Here is a 20,772-nt window from a genome sequence, read left to right as displayed (position 1 = left end):
GAGGGATATGGGCCAGGTGCTGTCAGGTGGGACGAGATTAGTTTGGGATTTCTGGTCGGCATGAACAAGTTGGAGCAAAGAGTCTGTTTCCGTGCTGTACATCTCCATGACTCTGACTGTACCTTAAAAATCCGCCCTCTAGTCTTGAAATCCTGCATCCTTGGGAAAAGACAGATATCATTAACTGAGAAGAAAGAATCGAGGTGCTATCTCCAGGTTACTGCTCTGAAATTCTTATTGAAATTTGATGCTATTTATTTTCTCTGTTCTCAGAGTAGAATTGGAAAGTACATGGAAATAAGACTCAGGATCAGAAGTAGGCAATTTTGCTTAATTCTGCTTCACCATGTATTGAGGTCATGGCTGATCCCATAACTCCATTTTCCTGCCTTTTCCCCATAACTTGATTTTCTTGCTGATAAAATTCTTCTCTCCAACCAGGAACTGAATCCTGGTCTTCCACATGACAGGCAGGGATACAAGCCACTATCTTTCGTGAGGCTTGGGCAATTGATGACATGGAAAGGAGGTCATCACCTCTCATGAGATTCTGAACATCTAAGGGCAAACACTGGGGCCAATGGGGGTGGAAATTCTTGACTTTGAAATTCTGTTCTTTTTTCATTTTTCTACATTTCATGCTAATACTTAATCTGCTTTAAAGTTTTGAAAATTCCACCCAACATTGATAATATATGGGAGGAGAGTACTGATTGGTTGGTAAATGGATTTTAGTAGAGGTGTTGCCAGGGAGAACTCGGGTTGATTAATTATTGAATTTTTTAAACCGGGCAGATTGACTCTGTCAAGGTATTTTCATGAGAATTGAAGCAGAAAATGGTTGTCGTCTATTTCCTCTGAATTGTCCTGATGAGTGCAAGACAAAATCTGTTAACAAAGTGTGTTGTTTTCCATCAATACTCCATTAATATAGAGAACCTTTCTTAAACTAACAATGGGACTATAGCAACAGTTACTATTTAATTGCCAGAATTTGTCAGTACTTTGAAAATTAATTATTTTTTTAATCCGTGTTGAAGATAGAACATAGAACATAGAACAATACAGCACAGAACAGGCCCTTCAGCCCACGATGTTGTGCCGAACTTCTAACCTAGATTAAGCACCCATCCATGTACCTATCCAAATGCCGCTTAAAGGTCGCCAATGATTCTGACTCTACCACTCCCACGGGCAGCGCATTCCATGCCCCCACCACTCTCTGGGTAAAGAACCCACCCCTGACATCTCCCCTATACCTTCCACCCTTCACCTTAAATTTATGTCCCCTTGTAACACTCTGTTGTACCCGGGGAAAAAGTTTCTGACTGTCTACTCTATCTATTCCTCTGATCATCTTATAAACCTCTATCAAGTCACCCCTCATCCTTCGCCGTTCCAACGAGAAAAGGCCGAGAACTCTCAACCTATCCTCGTACGACCTACTCTCCATTCCAGGCAACATCCTGGTAAATCTTCTCTGCACCCTCTCCAAAGCTTCCACATCTTTCCTAAAGTGAGGTGACCAGAACTGCACACAGTACTCCAACTGTGGCCTAACCAAAGTCCTGTACAGCTGCAACATCACTTCACGACTCTTGAATTCAATCCCTCTGCTAATGAACGATAATACTCCATAGGCCTTCTTACAAACTCTATCCACCTGAGTGGCAACCTTCAAAGAACTATGTACATAGACCCCAAGATCCCTCTGTTCCTCCACCTGACTAAGAACCCTACCATTAACCCTGTATTCCGCATTCTTATTTGTTCTTCCAAAATGGACAACCTCACACTTGGCAGGGTTGAACTCCATCTGCCACTCCTCAGCCCAGCTCTGCATCATATCTAAGTCCCTCTGCAGCTGACAACAGCCCTCCTCACTGTCCACAACTCCACCTATCTTCGTATCATCTGCAAATTTACTGACCCACCCTTCGACTCCCTCATCTAAGTCATTAATAAAAATTACAAACAGCAGAGGACCCAGAACTGATCCCTGCGGAACTCCACTTGTAACTGGGCTCAGGCTGAATATTTACCATCTACCACCACTCTCTGCCTTCGACCGGTTAGCCAGTTTTCTATCCAATTGGCCAAATTTCCCTCTATCCCATGCCTCCTGACTTTCTGCATAAGCCTACCATGGGGAACCTTATCAAATGCCTTACTAAAATCCATGTACACTACATCCACTGCTGTACCCTCATCCACATGCTTGGTCACCTCCTCGAAGAATTCAATAAGACTTGTAAGGCAAGACCTACCCTTCACAAATCCGTGCTGGCTGTCCCTAATCAAGCAGTGTCTTTCCAGATACTCGTAAATCCTATCCCTCAGTACCCTTTCCATTACTTTGCCTACCACAGAAGTAAGACTAACTGGCCTGTAATTCCCGGGGTTATCCCTATTCCCTTTTTTGAACAGGGGCACAACATTCGCTACTCTCCAGTCCCCTGGTACCACCCCCGTTGCCAGTGAAGACGAGAAGATCATTGCCAACGGTACTGCAATTTCCTCTCTGGCTTCCCACATAATCCTAGGATATATCCCGTCAGGCCCGGGGGACTTGTCTATCCTCAAGTTGTTCAAAATGTCCAACACATCTTCCTTCCTAACAGGTATCTCTTCTAGCTTATCAGTCCGTTTCACACTCTCGCCTTCAACAATACGGTCCCTCTCGTTCGTAAATACTGAAGAGAAGTACTTGTTCAAGACCTCTCCTATCTCTTTCGACTCAATACACAGTCTCCCACTACTGTCCTTGATCGGACCTACCCTCGTTCTCGTCATTCTCAGGTTTCTCACATAAGCATAGAATGCCTTGGGGTTATCCTTGATCCTATCCGCCAAGGATTTTTCATGCCCTCTCTTAGCTCTCCTAATCCCTTTCTTCAGGTCCCTTCTGGCTATCCTGTATCCCTCCACTGCTCTGTCTGAACCCTGTTTCCTCAACCTTTTGTAAGCCTCCTTCTTCCTCTTTACTAGACATTCAACCTCCCTCGTCAACCAAGGCTCCCTCACACGACCATTTCTTTCCTGCCTGATCGGTACATACATATCAAGGACACGTCGTATCTGCTCCTTGAAAAAGTTCCACATTTCCACCACATCCTTCCCTGACAGCCTATGCTCCCAACGTATGCTCCTCAAATCCTGTCTTACAGCATCGTAATTTCCCTTCCCCCAATTGTAAAATCTTCCTTGTTGTGCGCACCTATCTCTCTCCATAACCAAGGTGAAAGTCACAGAATTGTGGTCACCATCACCAAAATGTTCACCCACTAACAAGCCCACCACTTGTCCCGGTTCATTACCGAGTACCAAATCCAATATGGCCTCCCCTCTGGTTGGACACTCTACATACTGCGTTAGAAAAGCTTCCTGGACACACTGCACAAACACCGCCCCATCCAATCTACTTGATCTAAAGAGCTTCCAATTAATATTTGGGAAGTTGAAGTCGCCCATGACTACGACCCTGTGGCTTCTGCACCTTTCCAAAATCTGTTTCCCAATCTGTTTCTCCACATCTCTGCTGCTATTGGGGGGCCTATAATAAACACCCAACAAGGTGACTGCACCTTTCCTATTTCTGACTTCAGCCCATACTACCTCCAGAGGCAGATCCCCCTCAAACTTCCTTTCTGCAGCCGTTATACCATTTCTAATTAGCAATGCCACCCCCCCTCCTTTTTTACCACCCTCCCTAATCTTACTGAAACATCTGTAACCAGGAACCTCCAATAGCCATTCCTGTCCCTCATCTATCCATGTTTCCGTGATGGCCACAACATCATAGTCCCAGGTACCGATCCACGCCTTAAGTTCACCCACCTTATTTCTGATACTCCTTGCGTTGAAGTATACGCACTTGAGCCCATCTCTGTGTCCGCAAGTAGTCCCTGTCAGTGCTACCTTCTCCACAGCCTCCCTACAGTCTTGGGCATCCTGACACACAGCTAGCTTACTTGCTGGACTACAAGTCCGGATCCCATCCCCCTGCCAAATTAGTTTAAACCCCCCCGAAGAGTGCTAGCAAACCTACCCCCCAGGATATTGGTGCCCTTCTGGTTCAGGTGCAACCCGTCCTGTTTATACAGGTCCCACCTTCCCCAGAATGCAGTCCAATTGTCCAAATATTGGAAGCCCTCCCTCCTACACCATCCTTGCAGCCACGTGTTCAACTGCACTCTCTCCCTATTCTTTGCCTCTCTGTCACGTGGCACCGTCAACAACCCAGAGATGATGACTCTGTCTGTCCTAGCTTTTAGCTTCCAGCTTAACTCCTTGAGCTCTTGAATGACCTCCCCACCCCTCTTCCTACCTATGTCGTTGGTGCCAATGTGTACCACAACTTCTGGCTGCACACCCTCCCCCTTAAGTATTCTGAAGACACGGTCCGAGACGTCTCGGACCCTAGCACCCGGGAGGCAACAAACCATCCGAGAGTCTCGCCCATGTCCACAGAACCGCCTGTCCGTCCCTCTAACTAGAGAGTCCCCTATAACTAGCGCTCTCCTCTTCTCCCCCTTTCCCTTCTGAGTCTCAGAGCCACAGACCCCTTCACTGCAGCTTACACCTGCAAGGCTGTTCCCCCCCCAACAGTTTCCAAAGCTGTATACTTATTTTTTAGGGGAACGACCACAGGGGAACCCTGCACTGCCTGCTTCTTCCCCTTCCCACCTCTAACTGTTACCCAGCTACCTCTGTTCTCCGGCGTAACTATGTCCCTGTAGCTTCTATCGATCACCGTCTCAGCCTCTCGAATAATCCTCAGCTCATCCAGCTCCAGTTCCAGTTCCCTAACTCGTTCGATGAGGATCAGGATCTGACTGCATTTCGTCTGCAGGAGTATCGGTGGTCACCCCTACCTCATGTCAGACTTTTAATAACAATATCATAAGTGATTTTTAAAAATTAACCACATGCTGTGCTTGTTAGAGCTAATATCATGGTGCCACTGGATTGCAAATACTTTTAAATAAGTGCAAACAAGTGCATTTAAATTTTAAGGAAGTATTTGATATAACCATAATCCCACAAAACCTAATAAATTCCAACCAACGCAGTACAGCAGCGCTCCACAGCACTGAGGCTGTCACCTAGAAAGGGGATGAAATGTCTGCAAACCAAATTCCCAGCTCGACGCATATACCCACAACTACTACAAATATGTAACTTAACCTGGCTAGGAAAGGACTAATTGCACCTGCAGCGATACTTGAATGAGCAGAAATCTTGGAACCATTTAAGAAACAATTAGGTCATGCAATGGAATATTTAATGGTTTTGGTTTGAATGGAGTAACTAAAGATGAATGGATTGGTTTACCTCATCTTCAGAAAGTCCTAAGTAGCCTCAAGTAAATGGGGAATTTAGCATATTTATTAGCTATAGGATACAGGTCTGAATAATGCAATTGTATAAACTGTTTTTGTGTGAACAATATATTGGATTAAAATTAACACTAGCTCCAAGTTCCTAAAACGGCCAAGGCTATTGATTGTATAATGTTTGATTAACTTGTTATTTATATAGCATCAGGATCTTCAGGATGATGGAGAATAACTGATTAGAAATTTTAAATCTGCTGAAATAGGTTTTGCTTCATGAAGATCGAAGCAGATAAATCTTACTGAAGGTAAAACAGTTTCGTAAATTTATATGGTTTCAAAACATGTTTAAACATCTCTTGTTTGGTCATCTGATTTTATTTGTATTGGATTAATAAGTATAATGTAATTACTGAAAATTTGCTGATATTTTTGTGGTTTATGATGGTTTGGCCACTGAACTTAATAGCTGCCAAAGAAAAGCTTAAATTTAATCTTTGGTGACAAATAACTAAAACTTCCAAGATAAAGTGTATGAAAATTATTCCCAAACCCACACGGAAATATAGTTTATTAATCCAACTGTGTTGTTAGGACCCATGGATCCTTGTCTCACTCAATCTGGTTTTACTGTCTTCCCTTTTTTGACTAGAGTGTAATACTTTTAGCACACTCATCACAACTGCATTCAAGGAAGAGTAAAAAATTATGGACAGTAAGTCACTGGGTGTGGGACTTGAACCCACTAGCATCTGATTCTGTGGCAATGTTGCAATCACCTGAACCATGGTTGAAAGTTTTGATAGTACACTCTGACAATGAACTTGCAACTTCTGTTGTATCTCATTCCAATACCACTGGAGTTGCACTTGTCAAATTCTTTGGACTTTGAGTAGCTTTAGATTATGTCATTTCTTAATTCTTGGACTGGACCACTAAGGACACCAATGACCGCTAAGATTGTTGCGTAATTTTCTCCATTGAATATCCTTTACTGATACTGATACTCCAACGTCCACGAGTGGATTTTGATATCCTCCATATCTAAAATTGAATCCAAGAAATCGGATGCCTGAGTCAGAAGAACCTCAAAGTAATGTTGACAGTGTAATGAACATACCAAGTCAAGCATATTTTACAATAAATTGCAGCAATTTATAACCAAATAGTCTTTAATCCTGCACGACGTATTGACACATAAAAGGCAGACTGCAAAACCATCCAGGTCATTCTGTTTCCCAAACACTTCCTGAGAAACTTGAGATTTTAATATAACTTATGTTTTCAAATATTGAAGCAATACCAGTAAAACCATTTTTTAAAAAAATCCAATTTTAGTATCAAATTGGAAACTTTTGAAAAACATATAGATGCCCTGTTACTACAAAGAAGATCTTATATTTAGGTCAATGTGATACGGACTAAGAAACCAGCTTGTAAGCCCAGAGAGGCCTTTCTCTGCCCAGATCTCCGCGCCCCCCCCCCCGATTAGGCAAGAGTGAGGACTGCAGATGCTGGAGATCAGAGTCAAGGCTAGAGTGATGCTGGAAAAGCACAGCAGGTCAGGCAGCATGCAAGGAGCAGGAGGATCAATGTTTCAGGGAAAAGCCCTTCATGGCTTTTGCCCGAAATGTCGGTTCCCCCTCCTCCCACTCCCTATTGAATCCTTACAAACATGATTGCCAATTGCTTCTTTTCTAATATTTGACCCAACCTGATAAGGTCACATTCTGATATATTTTCAGCATGTAAATGTGCATTTGTCTCATTATTCTTGAGGATTTGATTACATAGACTTGTGTTTACATTGCCCTGTATGTTCAGATAGAGGGAATAGTCATAAGATACAAAACACTAACTTGATCTCAGCATGAGATAAATAACAAATTAGTTCATTTGCCAGCTGCTTGGTCTGATTGAAAGCATCATTTAATTTTTTGTGGAAGGCGGGCATCCTTGGCCGGCCAACATTTATTGCCCGTCCCTAGTTGGCTTCAGAATGTTATGGTGAGCTACCTTCTTGAACCACTGCAGTCCACCTGCTGTGGGTTCACCCACAATGCCATTAGGAAGACAATTCCACGATTTTGACCCAGTGAAAGTGAAGGAACGGTGATATATTTCCAAGTCAGGATGGTGAATTACTTGGAGGGGAACTTGTGGTGCTGTTCCCATGTATGTGTTGCCCTTGTTCTTCTAGGTGGAAGTGGTCATGGGGTTTGGAAGGTGCTGTCTGAGGAATTTTGGTGAGTTTCTGCAGTACACCTTGCAAATAATACATATGCTGTCACCGAGCATCGGTGGTAGAGGAAATAGATGTTTGTGGATATGGTGTCAATCAAGCAGCTGCTTTGTCCTGGATAACGTCAAACTTCTTCAAAGTTGTAGGAGCTGCACCCATCCACGCAGGTGGGATGTTTTCCATTGCTCTCCTGACTTGTGCCTTGTAGATGATGGACAGGCATTAGGGAATCAGGAGGTGAGCTACGTGCTGCAGTATTCCTAGCCTTTGTCCTGCTATCTTAGCCACACTGTTTATGTGGCAAGTCCATTTGAGTTTCTGGTCAATGGTAACCCCCCCCCCCCCAGATGTTGTTAGTGGGGGATTTTGTATTGGTAATACCATTGAATGCTTTGGTTAAATTGTCTCTCATTGATCACAGGCTGGCATTTGTGTGGCGGGCATATTACTTGCCACTTCTCAGCCTAAGCCTAGATCTTGTCCAAACCTTGTTGCATTTGAACACGGACCGCTTTGGTAGTTGAAGAATTGTGAATGGTGCTGAACATTATGCAATCATTTGAGAACATCCTCACTCCTGACCTTTATGATGGAGGGAAGGTCATTGATGGTTAGTTGAAGATGGTTAGTTGAAAATAATTATGGACAATTCCTATTCAGACCTATTACTTTCTTTGCCACTTAACAACAAAACCACAAAAGGAAAGCCAATAATGTGAATATTACACAAGGACAGTTGTGATACAGTTCAAAGTTGGATTATCTGTTATTGTTGAGAATCTGATGAATATTGATCCCTTGAGTAAGGTAACAGGATAATAATCTATAGAAGTATGCTTCTAGGCTAAGAGTCAATGCTTACAGAAAAAAAATGATGTTTCGAAAATCTTGCAAAGTTAAGATTGGGCAAATTTATTTAAACTGATGGGCATAAGATAAAGTAAATAGCAAAGGTCTTTTCCCCAAGGGTAGTGGAGTTCAAAGCTGGAGGACATGTTTTTAAGATGAGAGGAGAAGGATTTAAAAGGGACCTGAGGGGCAATTGTTTCCATACAGTTGGTGGTTCACATGTGGAATGAACTACTCAAAGTGGTGGATGCAGGTACAGTTACAACATTTAAAGAAATTTGGACCAGGACATGAACAGGAAACATTTAGAGGTATTTGGGGTAAATGCAAGAAAATGGGACGAAGTTTATTTTGGAAAACTTGGTCGGTGTGGACAAATTGGACTGAAGAATCTGTTTCTGTGCTTAATGACTCAAACAGCCTAATTCTGTTTGGTCAAGACATTGCCCTCAAATGAGCCAGAGAATGGCTCACCAATTTTTTTAACTTAAAACATGAAAGAGTGCAAGGTGCAAAGCTTTGATGAGGCATGTCTTTTCTTCTTTGGTAATATTCAGGTTCTGCCAAACAAATTACTATTTTTAGATTTAAACTTCCTGATTGAATGGGTATCCCTCTTTTTAAGATATTGAGCCAGTGACATTAGGTTGTTTTTGATGTAAAATTTCCTTTCCCTTTGTATCACAAACCTTATTTTAACCTAATGTTGTCTCGGATTTTCATCTTATTTACTAAATTATCATGTTGAAACTGTTGCACAAGGGCATCAGGACCCTGGATAAACTTGAGATGATGTCATTGATCTGTACGTGGGCTTTGTATAGATAGCACAGTGTGGGTAAAGTTAGAATACTCAACATAAGAAACACTCCGCATAAACAGATTACAAATACTATTATGAAGTCAATAGGTTAGCTCTTACCTAATATGACGATAAGGTCAGAGCATAGTATAGCTATGTATTATAGTATTTACTATGAAAGTATGATAAATATTGTTACTGTGAAGTCCAATGCTGAAGACAAGTCTCAACTTAGCCTTCTCTTCAACCAGCCTGTCTTGAACCCACGTTCCTCATGTGGCAACAAAACACATAATAAAAGAGAAACTTTCACTACAATCTTGAGAGTTGAATTTAAATTTCAGGAGCCAGATTTGAAATTTCACTTTCTCTTTTATCGTTGATCAATTTTAATGCATCATTAATGTAGGAAAAGGATGATGATTTGGCAAATAGATTTCTGTTACAAAACTGGCAGATCAGCAGCTACCAGACAAACAAATTTCTACCCAGTACAACAGCATTCAGTTTACAACACTTGTCAGATACTCTGTCAATGAGCAATTGTTTACCAGTGCAAGCTATGGTGCTGGATGGTACTTGTTGAATTCAATCTGAGAAATTTGTTGCATCTTAATTTGTTGTGAAGTTCAAACATTAGCTGAACAAAGTGGCATATTGTTGGGGAAAGAAAAACTGCCCATGGTTCAAGTCTGAAAATGAAAATACCAAAAACACTCAACAGATTAGTCAGCAAAAATCATAGAAATTATAGTTCTATATTTTAGGCCAGATCCATAAGTATCCTACCCCCTCTGAAATGTTTATTGAGTCAAATTGAATGACTTGATTTCTGAAGAAATCTATATTTTTATTCATTTTCCACCAAGCTGCCTGTGAAATGGGAATACAAATTGTTCATCTTGGAAGGAATCTGTAAGCATTTTTATTTCCCTCCATCTCATTTTATAGTGAACATCTATAACAACTTGTACTTGTGTAGTATCTGCAGTGTAATAAATATTCTCCAACACTCTTCATGGGAACGTTATAAAGCACAACTTTGATACTGAACCATCAGATTACATCAAGGCAGATAGTTAAAATCTTCATCAAGGAAACATTACAGATAGTCTTAATGGATGAAGAAGTGGGTCAGAGAAGCTAGGAAGAAAATTCCAGAACTTAGGGCTATGGCGACCGAAAACATGGTCACAGATGGTGAAGCATTTAAATTGAGGATGCTCAACCAGCCAGAATTATATAACAGCTGATATCTCTGAGGCCTGTAGGATTGGAGAAGATTAGGGAGTGGCAATGGAGGCATTTGAATTGATCAGTTTTTAAAGGTGCTGTGCAGACATTTCAATCATGTTTCAGTTTTTGGAAATAGTCCAGAATAATTTTATTAACAATTGCTGATTTGACAGAAAAGTAAGTTTAAAATATGATTGCAACCAGGGCAATAGCATTAAATTGTGTTGGACGAAATCATATGGTTCATTAAAAAATATTAATGACTGAATTATTTGAGTGCACATTTGAACCATTTGCTTTGGCAAAGAATCTGTCCAATGTTTTCTTAATGTGCTACATGGTTCAAGGATCTGCCTTAAATGATGGATCTATGTTGTTTGGATTGTTTTGTACATAGTCAAAGCAGAAAGTTGCTCTGAATTTCCAGTTTCGAATTTTTCATTGATTTTGAAAATTTATCAAGGGAACCCTGACCATTATAGTAGAATAGGAAGGTACCACTGTTGAAATACATCCATTATTATAATCAAGCAATCTTACTAAAAGAAGCACAAAACTAGATTAAAATTGTATTGCATAAACTGGCTTCTCAGATCAATTTTGAGGATCATGTAGTGGTAATGTTTATCTCTTCATTCTCCACAATCTGTCTGCTGCTTTTGGTAGAGTCAATTGCATCATCCTTTCCATGCTTTTCCACTGTCTTCCAGACAACTGGGACTCTCTAGATGTACTTCTATTCTTATCTTTCTAACCATAATGTATATGTGTACAAATCAGGAGCAGGATAGGACATTTATCTTTTTGAGTCTGTTTTGCCATCCTGATTTACCATTGGTGTCTTCTGAAATAATGTCTTGTCCTTCCATACCATTACAGTCCCAGGAGTTTATCCTTTGCTTGCCTCTAATTTATTGCCTACCTCCTGCTCCTTGACAACATCATCTGATCCCTAGCTACCTATTTCATTCCACTACCTGACAATAATTTGAGATTAATCCAGTCTATCTGTAACCTAGGTATCATTTTGACAGCTGAAAATGTGTTGCTGGAAAAGCGCAGCAGGTCAGGCATCATCCAAGGAACAGGAGAATCGACGTTTTGGGCATAAGCCCTTCTTCAGGAATTTTGACAGGCCTGAATAAGCTTTTGACCATTTATTCACACCATTACTAAGCTTGTCTATTTCCATCTGCGTAATGTAACCTTACCCAGTCTCTGTCATAGCTCATCTGCTACCTTAACCTTCCTTCATGCACTGGTTGCTTCTATTCCAACATATTCTTGGCCAGTTTATGCTTGGTAAACTTGACATCACCCAAAATTGTCTGGCCTGTCTCTTAACTCTCAAACACCCATTCAACTCTTACCCCTGTAAATGCTGACTTACGCAGACAAGCTGATTTTAATTTTAAGATTCTCATCCCTGTTTTCAAATCCTTCCAAAAATTTGCCCCCTCTTTATCTGCAATATCCTCCTGCCCCCGGAACCATTTGAGACACTTGTGTTTGTCTGTTTCCAGACTCCTGAGCATCTCCAACTTTAATTGCTCCACCATTGGTCAGCCAGGTGAACCCCTTAGAAGATGGGTTCCCTGACTGGGGCTGTTAACCTGGTAGAATGAGGGAGCCCTGACTGACAGAGAAACACCAAAGTGTCAGACATACTGTTCAGTCCGAGAACTGGTTCTGATCAGTGTAAAGGATTCTCCATAAGTAAATAAGGGGTGACTTATAGCCATAGTCATACGGCATGAAAACAGACCCTTTGGTCCAACTAGTGCACACTGATCATGTTCCTAAACTAAACTAGTACCACCTGCCTGTGTTTGGCCCATATCACTCCAACGTTTTCCTATTCATGTAAGTCTCCAAATGTCTTTTAAACATTGTACCTGTAGTTGCATCCACCACATCTTGTGGCAGGTCTATCCATACAATAATCACTCTGTTTTTTTAAAAAAAAATTGTCCCTCGTCATTTTGAAGTCTTTCTCCTCTTACATTAAAAATATGCCCCTTCTTTTTGAACTCCCTCACCTTAAGGAAAAGACTACCACTATTCACTTTATCCATGCCCCTCTTGATTTTATAAAGCTCAATAAGGTCACTGCTCAACCTTCTACAGTCCAGTGCAAAATGTCCTAGCCTTTCCAGCCTATTTTTATAACTCAATACCGGTCTCTCTCAGGGTATTTTAATGGCGAGAAGAAAAAAGCACACTCCTGAAGAAATTCATTCGCAACACATCTTTGAGTTGAGATAAGCATTTCTGGCATCATGCCATTATTTGGGAAGCTTGAATCATTCAATCCTGCTGTCAAAGATTGCGCCCAGAATGTGGAAAGAATGTATTGTTTTTTCTGGGCATTGAGGTGGATGAAATGCAATGAGTAATTCTCCTGACAACTTGTGGACCTGTAGCTTTTCCTGTACCGACTCCCACTCTATACTGGAGCTTAGTAAAGATTTTGTGGGTTGGGGAGAGCCCATTGAAGATAGTGGATGGATTGGTGACTATAGGGTATAATTTTAGGAGTTTAGGTATAATCAATTGTGAGATTCAACTTCCCTCAGGTTTACTGACCGGCCATGTGAGGGAATTAGTAGTGCTCATAGTGTCTCGGAGAATTCCCCTCTCCACTAATACTTTCACAATTTCTACAACTGCCCTTCTGGCTTTGGGTTTTATGGGGTATTGGAGGTGTGGCTTGTGGTCCGGACCCTCCACGACTATGGGGTCAATTTTAATCAAGCCTGTATCTCATTTAGTGTCCACCCATACCCCTGGAACCAAGGCACAAATGGCACCAACGCCATTATGCTGTAGCTGCCAATCATGTCCCATAGAGGGGGCAACTTGGACAGTGCTCAATCCCCATTTGAGGGGGTGGGGAGGTTTCCTCCTGTGGCCTCCTTAATGCCTGTTGCCCATTCTATCAGAGCGTCACAGTCTTGGAGAATGATGACCCCCATTTTCAGGACTGCTTGGTGGACAGGAGACACCCTGTCCTTGAAAGCCTGAATGAATGCCTGGTCAGAGCAGTTTGCCTGGGGGAATCCCTGAGCACTCTCGGTAGACCCAAAAACCAGCGATCTGTTCCCCATATTCAGAGGCACCCTCTCCCTTCTGTTGTTTGGTGTTTGCTATTTCCCCAGAACACACTGGATTTTGGCTTTAAGTCTGCCGAAGGGCTCTTGCTGATCTTCTATATTTGCTTTAATAGGGGTGACCTGGCTACATCTGCCTCTCCGATAATCTTGACTTTGTTGCTGTGCTGCATCGGCTATGTCAGACCCATCAGATACTAGACGCCACTTGTCCTGAGGGCAGACAGCCCAGACCAATTGCTGGATATCTCTTAAATGTAGTTGGTGGCCCACCCAGATGGTATCTATTTCAGCCCAAAGCTTGGCGTTATGATTGTGGGACTGTATGCAACCCAGGGAAGCTACGATCTGCTGCAATTCGCCAGGTGTAAACGGCTTACATTTTGTATTCACATTAGCTCCTTCCCCACTGCGAGTTACCGGGACCGAGTTAATTTCCTCGGGAGGGTCGTCTGACGGTTCAGGGAGTGCGACCAGGCCCTTCCCGGCATTGGAAAGTGGCAATGATCCCCACTGACTATCTTTCAGGAACTGATTTTTCTTAGTCGGGGTTGAAGCATTTGTTTTTCTTCGGTCCATTCCTTTGTGGATTCTAAAGTCTGACCTATGAGACCAGCCAATTTCGCTGTTGATCCAGCGTCTGGGACAGATCCCACCCACTCTTTCTCATTTGTCTAATGAGTGAATGTCTGTCTATCATATACTGATTAATGAGATACCCTGGGGGTCCCTATTGATCTCCCTATCCTGCCATAACACTGGTAGGTTTATACTCTCAGATCCTCTGTCAGTTGATCGCATTTACCCTCCAGCCACAACTACTGCGTGTTTTCCCACTGGCCGCGTCTCATCCAGAATCGTTCCAATTGGACTCCGGCGATACTGGTTTTCAGGGAGTGATCATTTCCCCGTATCCTGCTGATTTAATCTCGTCCTGTAACTCAGACAGGAACAATCACTCTGGCATCTGAGTATGGCACACAACAGGCCCTCTCTCATTCTCTTAGCAGATCAACAGCTTCTGTAGTTTGACCTGCTTTTGTCTGATATCCTGCCTTGATTCCGGGAGGTGGCCACCATGAACAGGACCCTGCTCACAGCACCAATTTGTTGTAGTAAAATTAATAAATCTCAAATTTAGAAGCCAGTCAATCAAATTCATTAAATCAAAAGCTTTTGGGAGGGGCAGCCTATTCTGACCCTAACTGCGGGACTTGACCATGCCACCTCTCCCGGAACTACAGGTACAGAAGTTTTTAATAGTCTGGATGACGTGTACAACAAAGACCCCGCAAGACTGTTTCTTATGTTCTGTGCATGTGCGCAGAGATCGCTGGTTGTTGTTCTACACATGTGCACGCATCGATCACTGTTTCTGGGAGCAGCGTACCATGATGTTGTGTTCTGTAAGTATTTCTTCTTTCATCAGTTTCTGTTTTCAATAGTTTTAAATTTTCAGGACACTCCCAGTCATAGCTGACAATATCAGACGTTCCTAAAGTCGAATGGTATTCAACATACCATCCATGATCCAATGGTCTGAGGAAAGGGTAGTCCAAACTTTGAAGACAGGCTTAAAGAAACAGCCTACAGCTTCATTGGAAACCAAACTGATCCAGTTCCTATTTGATCATAGAACCACCCCTTGTCCAACCATAGGGATAGCTCCAGCAGAGTTGTTAATGGAGAAAAGAGTCTGAACCAGGTTAAGTCTGATCAACATGAGCAGAACTACATGAAACTGAAACAACTGGTGGTGATTGGGGCAGACCAAAGGGTTTAAAAATGTGTTGTTGGAAAAGTGCAGCATGTCAGGCAGCATCAAAGGAGAAGGAGAATCGATGTTTCGGGCATAAGCCCTTCTTCAGCTTATGCCTGAAACGTCGATTCTCCTTCTCCTTGGATGCTGCCTGACCTGCTGCACTTTTCCAGCAACACATTTTTAAGCTCTGATCTCCAGCATCTGCAGTCCTCACTTTCTCCTAGCAGACCAAAGGGCCGTCACAACCACAACTGGAATCTTTTTTGACCCGGAGAGACCAGCTCATAGATGAGAATGGCATATTATTATGGGGAACAATAATGATTATTCAGAGCAATGGTCGCCAACATGTACTGGCTGAGCTCCACAGGGTCATCCAGGGGTTTCCAAAATGAAGGTGTTGATGAGAAGTTATGTCTGATGGCGAGGATTGGATGCAGACATAGCCGCATTGGTGGGCAGTGCCCAAAGTACCAACAAAGACAAAGATTACGACAAGCAGCATCCCTACATTTGTGGGAATGGCCGGGTAAACATTGACCATGAAGGTCCTTTCATGGGCTCAATATTCTTAATCATTGTATACAGTGATATAAAGTGGCCAACATGCATAGAGTTCATTCTTCAAACACAGACAATGATGCAAAAGATGCATGCAGTTTTTCGAATACATGAACTCCTGGAGGTGTTAGTCACAGATATTGTTTACCAGAAAGGAATTTGTGTATTTCTTAAAGTCGCATGGTATTCATCATACCATCCGTGATCCAATGGTCTGAGGAAAAAGCAGTCCAGACTTTGAAGAAGGCTTAAGGACAGCCTACAGCTTCACTAGATATCTATCCCGGTTTCAATTTGATCATAGAATCACCCCTCATTCATCTACAGGGATAGCTCCAGCAGAGTTGCTAAGACGACTCTGTACCAAGTTCAATCTGATCTTCATGGATCTTTTGGCAGGGAGGAGGGGCATGTGAAATAACATCAGAAACGCCAATGCCCTACACAGGATTCAGGTAAGAGACAATTTCAATGGATGAAGTTTGGTGTAGGAGCCACAGGAGTGGCCCTGCATGGATAAGAGGCACGGTCGACATAAAGTCAGGTCCAGTGACGTAAGGTTTGGGTAGGTGTGACAGTCCTGAACAAGCACATGGACCATATGAAAGCTGCAAACTCACAAATGGTGTGGGAGCAAAACGAACCCAGCTCCTCGACAGCTTTCCGACTATTCTGGAGCCCATGGCTTCTCCTTGAGAGTAGAGCATAGAAGAGACTGTGGAATTTGAGATGGACATGGCCAATGTCACTGCCTCAATGCCTTTGCCACTTGAAGAGGAAATTTGATTTTAACCAAGCTGCTGCAGGTGCAGGAGGTGAGCCACTATGTTAGATGTTGCCCGTATCAGAGGCAGAGTTGGAGAAACCTGACCCGGTGCTAAATTTCCCCGGAGAAGCTACAAAGAAAAGAACTGGCCTATGTCCTTGGACTCTGGGAGGGATATAATGATTTGTAATGAGGTCAGCCAGATGGACCTCATAGAAAATGGATTCGCTGATTGGGGATGTTAATGTCACCCAGTCAGGGAGCCCTGGCTGACAGATATAAACAGGAGTGTCAGAGGTTCTGCTCACTCTAAGAACTGACTTTGATGCAGCTGGATCAGTGTCAACATGTAGATAAAGGGTGACTTGTTTTTGGGATACTGGCCTCTGTGAAGTTATTTCAGCCATGCCTTCAATTGCCAAAAGCCTAAGCCCTAGAGTTCCATCCCTACACACCTGTGCCTTCCTACCCCATGTCCGTCTTTTAAACCTGCTCCTTTGTCTAAGCTTTTGGTCCTTGACCTAATATCTCATCATTTGATGTGGTGTCTCAATAATTCTTCTGCAGTGTTGCTTGAGACATTTTATTCCATTAAAGGTACTATATAAATAGAAGATGTTGATACTGAGCCGATAGTCCAGAATCTTCACAAATGGGCTAGAGACATGAGTTGTACAACAGCTGGTGGGAACTTAAACTTAACTAATTAATTAATATGGAGTATGTCTCAGTAATGGTTTTCATGAAGTTACCTGTTTGTCCTAAAACTAATTGGCTCGCTAACTTCTTCCATGGTGTGGTGATACTATGGCTTTAAGAGGTGTATTGTGTCCATTTTTTTTAATGAGGGAATGTTGGGACAGAGATGCCAGCTGGTCCAAAGCCAATACAGTGAACAGCTTGTGAGGCCTTGGACTGGAACAATAGAAGCCTGAATGGATGGGGTCAAGCTCCCACAAAGGCAGCATTTCTTTTAACATTTAGCCTTAAGTAGCAGTTGCTTGAGTCTTGAAGCTATTATCTCTATCCTTGTTCCAGCTAAAAGCTGGGTTCTGTTCCTTCTACTAGAATTGCATGTGAGACCATCTATTTTTCTGAATTTATTTTTGCCAAGGGTGTTTATGGGATATTACTAAATTGGAACAATTAATTAGTTGTAGTTAATAGGTATTATTTTGTTTAGGCTTACAGTTAAGCCTATTCTTTTTTATTTTGTCTGTATTTTAATTATAGTGTATGAATACAGTGTGTTTTGATCCAAGTCTGGTAGATTGACCAATCGAATTGCATCTGGAATGTAATGCCTTACACTTACCTTTAAAAAAAGAAATAGCTGGAGTCTAGGCCATGTTAATATATCTTGAGGAGGTTTGGTCTGGTCTGTTACACACGGAAATAGATCTGAAATTCTTATGCAGTCATAGAGTCATAGCGATGTACACATGGAAACAGACCCTTTGGTCCAACCTGTCCATGCTGACCAGATATCCGATCCCAATCTAGTCCCACCTGCCAGCACCTGGCCCATATCCCTCCAAACCCTTTCTATTCATACACCCATCCAAATGCCTCTTAAATGTTGCAATTGTACCAGCCTCCATCACATCCTCTGGCAGCTCATTCCATACACGTACCACCCTCTGCGTGAAAAGGTTGCCCCTTAGCTCTATTTCATATCTTTCCTCTCTCACCCTAAACCTATGCCCTCTAGTTCTGGACTCCCCAACCTCAGGGAAAAGACTTTGTCTATTTATCCTATCCATGCCCCTCATAATTTTGTAAACCTTTATAAGATCACCCCTTAGCCTCCGACGCTCCAGGGAAAACAGCCCCAGCCTGTTCAGCCTCTCCCTGTAGCTCAGATCCTCCAACCCTGGCAACATCCTTGTAAATCTTTTCTGAACCCTTTCAAGTTTCACAACATCTTTCCAACAGGAAGGAGACCAGAATTACACGCAAGGAAAGCATACAAAATGCCTTCTTCACTATCCTATCTACCTGCGACTCCACTCTCAAGGAGCTATGAACCTGCACTCCAAGGTCTCTTTGTTCAGCAACACTCCCTAGGAACTTACCATTAAATGTATAAGTCCTGCTAAGATTTGCTTTCCTAAAATACAGCACCTCACATTTATCTGAATTAAACTCCATCTGCCACTTCTCAGCCCATTGGCCCATCTCGTCAAGATCCTGTTGTAATCTGAGGTAACTGTCCACTACACCACCAATTTTGGTGTCATCTGCAAACTTACTAACTATACCTCTTATGCTCGTATCCAAATCATTTATGTAAATGACAAAAAGTAGAGGACCCAGCACTGATCCTTGTGGCACTCCACTGGTCACAGGCCTCCAGTCTGAAAAACAACCCTTCACCACCACCCTCTGTCTTCTACCTTTTGAGTCAATTCTGTATCCAAATGGCTAGTTCTCCCTGTATTCCATGAGATCGAACCTTGCTAATCAGTCTCCCATGCGGAACCTTGTCGAACGCCTTACAGAAGTCCATATAGATTACACCTACTGCTCTACCCTCATCAATCTTCTCTGTTATTTCATTTAAAAACTCAATCAAGTTTGTGCGACATGATTTCCCACGCACAAAGCCATGTTGACTATCCCGAATCAGTCCTTGCCTTTCCAAATACATGTACATCCTGTCCCTCAGGATTCCCTCCAACAACTTGCCCACCACCTAGGTCAGGCTCACCGGTCTGTAGTTCCCTGGCTTGCCTTTACCGCCCTTCGTAAACAGTGGCACCATGTTAGCCAACCTCCAGTCTTCCGGCACCTCACCTGTGACTATCGATGATACAAATATCTCAGCAAGAGGCCCAGCAATCACTTCTCTAGCTTCCCACAGAGTTCTCGGGTACACCTGATCAGGTCCTGGGGATTTAGCCACCTTTAACCGTTTCAAGACATCCAGCACTTCCTCCTCTGTAATCCTCTGTAACATTTTGCAAGATGTCACCATCTATTTCCCTACAATCTATATCTTCCATATCCTTTTCCACAGTAAATACTGATACAAAATATTCATTTAGTATCTCCCCCATTTTCTGTCGTTCCACACAAAGGCCGCCTTGCTGATCTTTGATTGGCCTTATTCTCTCCCTAGTTACCCTTTTGTCCTTAATATATTTGTAAAAACCCTTTGGATTCTCCTTAATTCTATTTGCCAAAGCTATCTCATGTCCCCGTTTTGCCCTCCTGATTTCCCTCTTAAGTATACTCCTACTTTCTTTATACTCTAAGGATTCACTCGATCTATCCGGTCTGTACCTGACATTGCAAACAGCTATTATTTACTGTTTGTTACACGTCCTAGTGGTCGCAGTAGTCTGGCTGTCACTTCGGAAATGCTCTTGATGTATGGTAGTGTGGCTATTCTTTTGGGTTGCGGCATGTCCTCGTTTCATTGTCAACTACATTGGTTTTGCTCACGCTGGGTATCGGGTCCTTCGTTCTGATGAGTTGTTGTCTGAGAGTGGCTGTTGGTTTGTGTGCTGTTATGAGTCCTAGTGGTTGACAACGGAACGAGGACATGCCGCAACCCTAAGGACTAGCCACACTACCATACATCAAGAACATTTCCGAACTGATAGCCAGACTACTGCGACCACTAGGATTCATAACAGCACACAAACCAACAGCCGCTCTCGGATAACAACTCACCAGAACGAAGGACCCGATATCCAGCATGAGCAAAACCAATGTAGTGTACAAAATCCCATGCAAGGACTGCACTAAACGCTACATAGGACAAACAGGAAGACAGCTAAAAATCCGCATCCATGAACACCAACTAGCCACGAAACGACACGACCAGCTATCCTTAGTAGCCACACACACAGATGACAAGCAACGTGAATTCGACTGGGACAACACTACTATTATAGGACAAGCCAAACAGAGAACAGCCAGGGAATTCCTAGAGGCATGGCACTCATCCACCGATTCAGTCAATAAGCACATCGACCTGGACCCAATATACCGACACTGCAACGGACAGCTAGAACTGACAACCGGAAGCGGCAGATCCAAACCACTACAAATGCCGGAGGAAAGATCATAGAAGTGCTTCACAGGAGGCTCCCAAGCACTG

General features: G+C 42.7%; 1 protein-coding gene across 4 annotated transcripts in view; it reads left to right on the top strand.

Annotated features, from left to right (window-relative positions):
- pip4k2aa (phosphatidylinositol-5-phosphate 4-kinase, type II, alpha a) overlaps window positions 1-20,772 on the top strand; it is a 244,273-nt gene that overhangs the window by 84,570 nt on the left and 138,931 nt on the right. Inside the window, exon 1 of one of the 4 annotated variants that reach the window (XM_072575965.1) lies at window positions 14,847-14,981. The exons of the other annotated variants lie outside the window; for them this stretch is intronic. Coding sequence (XP_072432066.1) covers window positions 14,967-14,981 — 15 coding nt within the window. The 5' untranslated portion in view covers window positions 14,847-14,966. Of the gene's footprint in view, window positions 1-14,846; window positions 14,982-20,772 lie in introns of those variants that run through there. 4 annotated transcript variants of the gene reach the window in all.

This window comes from Chiloscyllium punctatum, chromosome 8, assembly GCF_047496795.1.
Source record: "Chiloscyllium punctatum isolate Juve2018m chromosome 8, sChiPun1.3, whole genome shotgun sequence".
Classification (NCBI taxonomy): Eukaryota; Metazoa; Chordata; class Chondrichthyes; order Orectolobiformes; family Hemiscylliidae; genus Chiloscyllium; species Chiloscyllium punctatum.
This window is presented reverse-complemented; position numbering and strand designations above follow the sequence as displayed.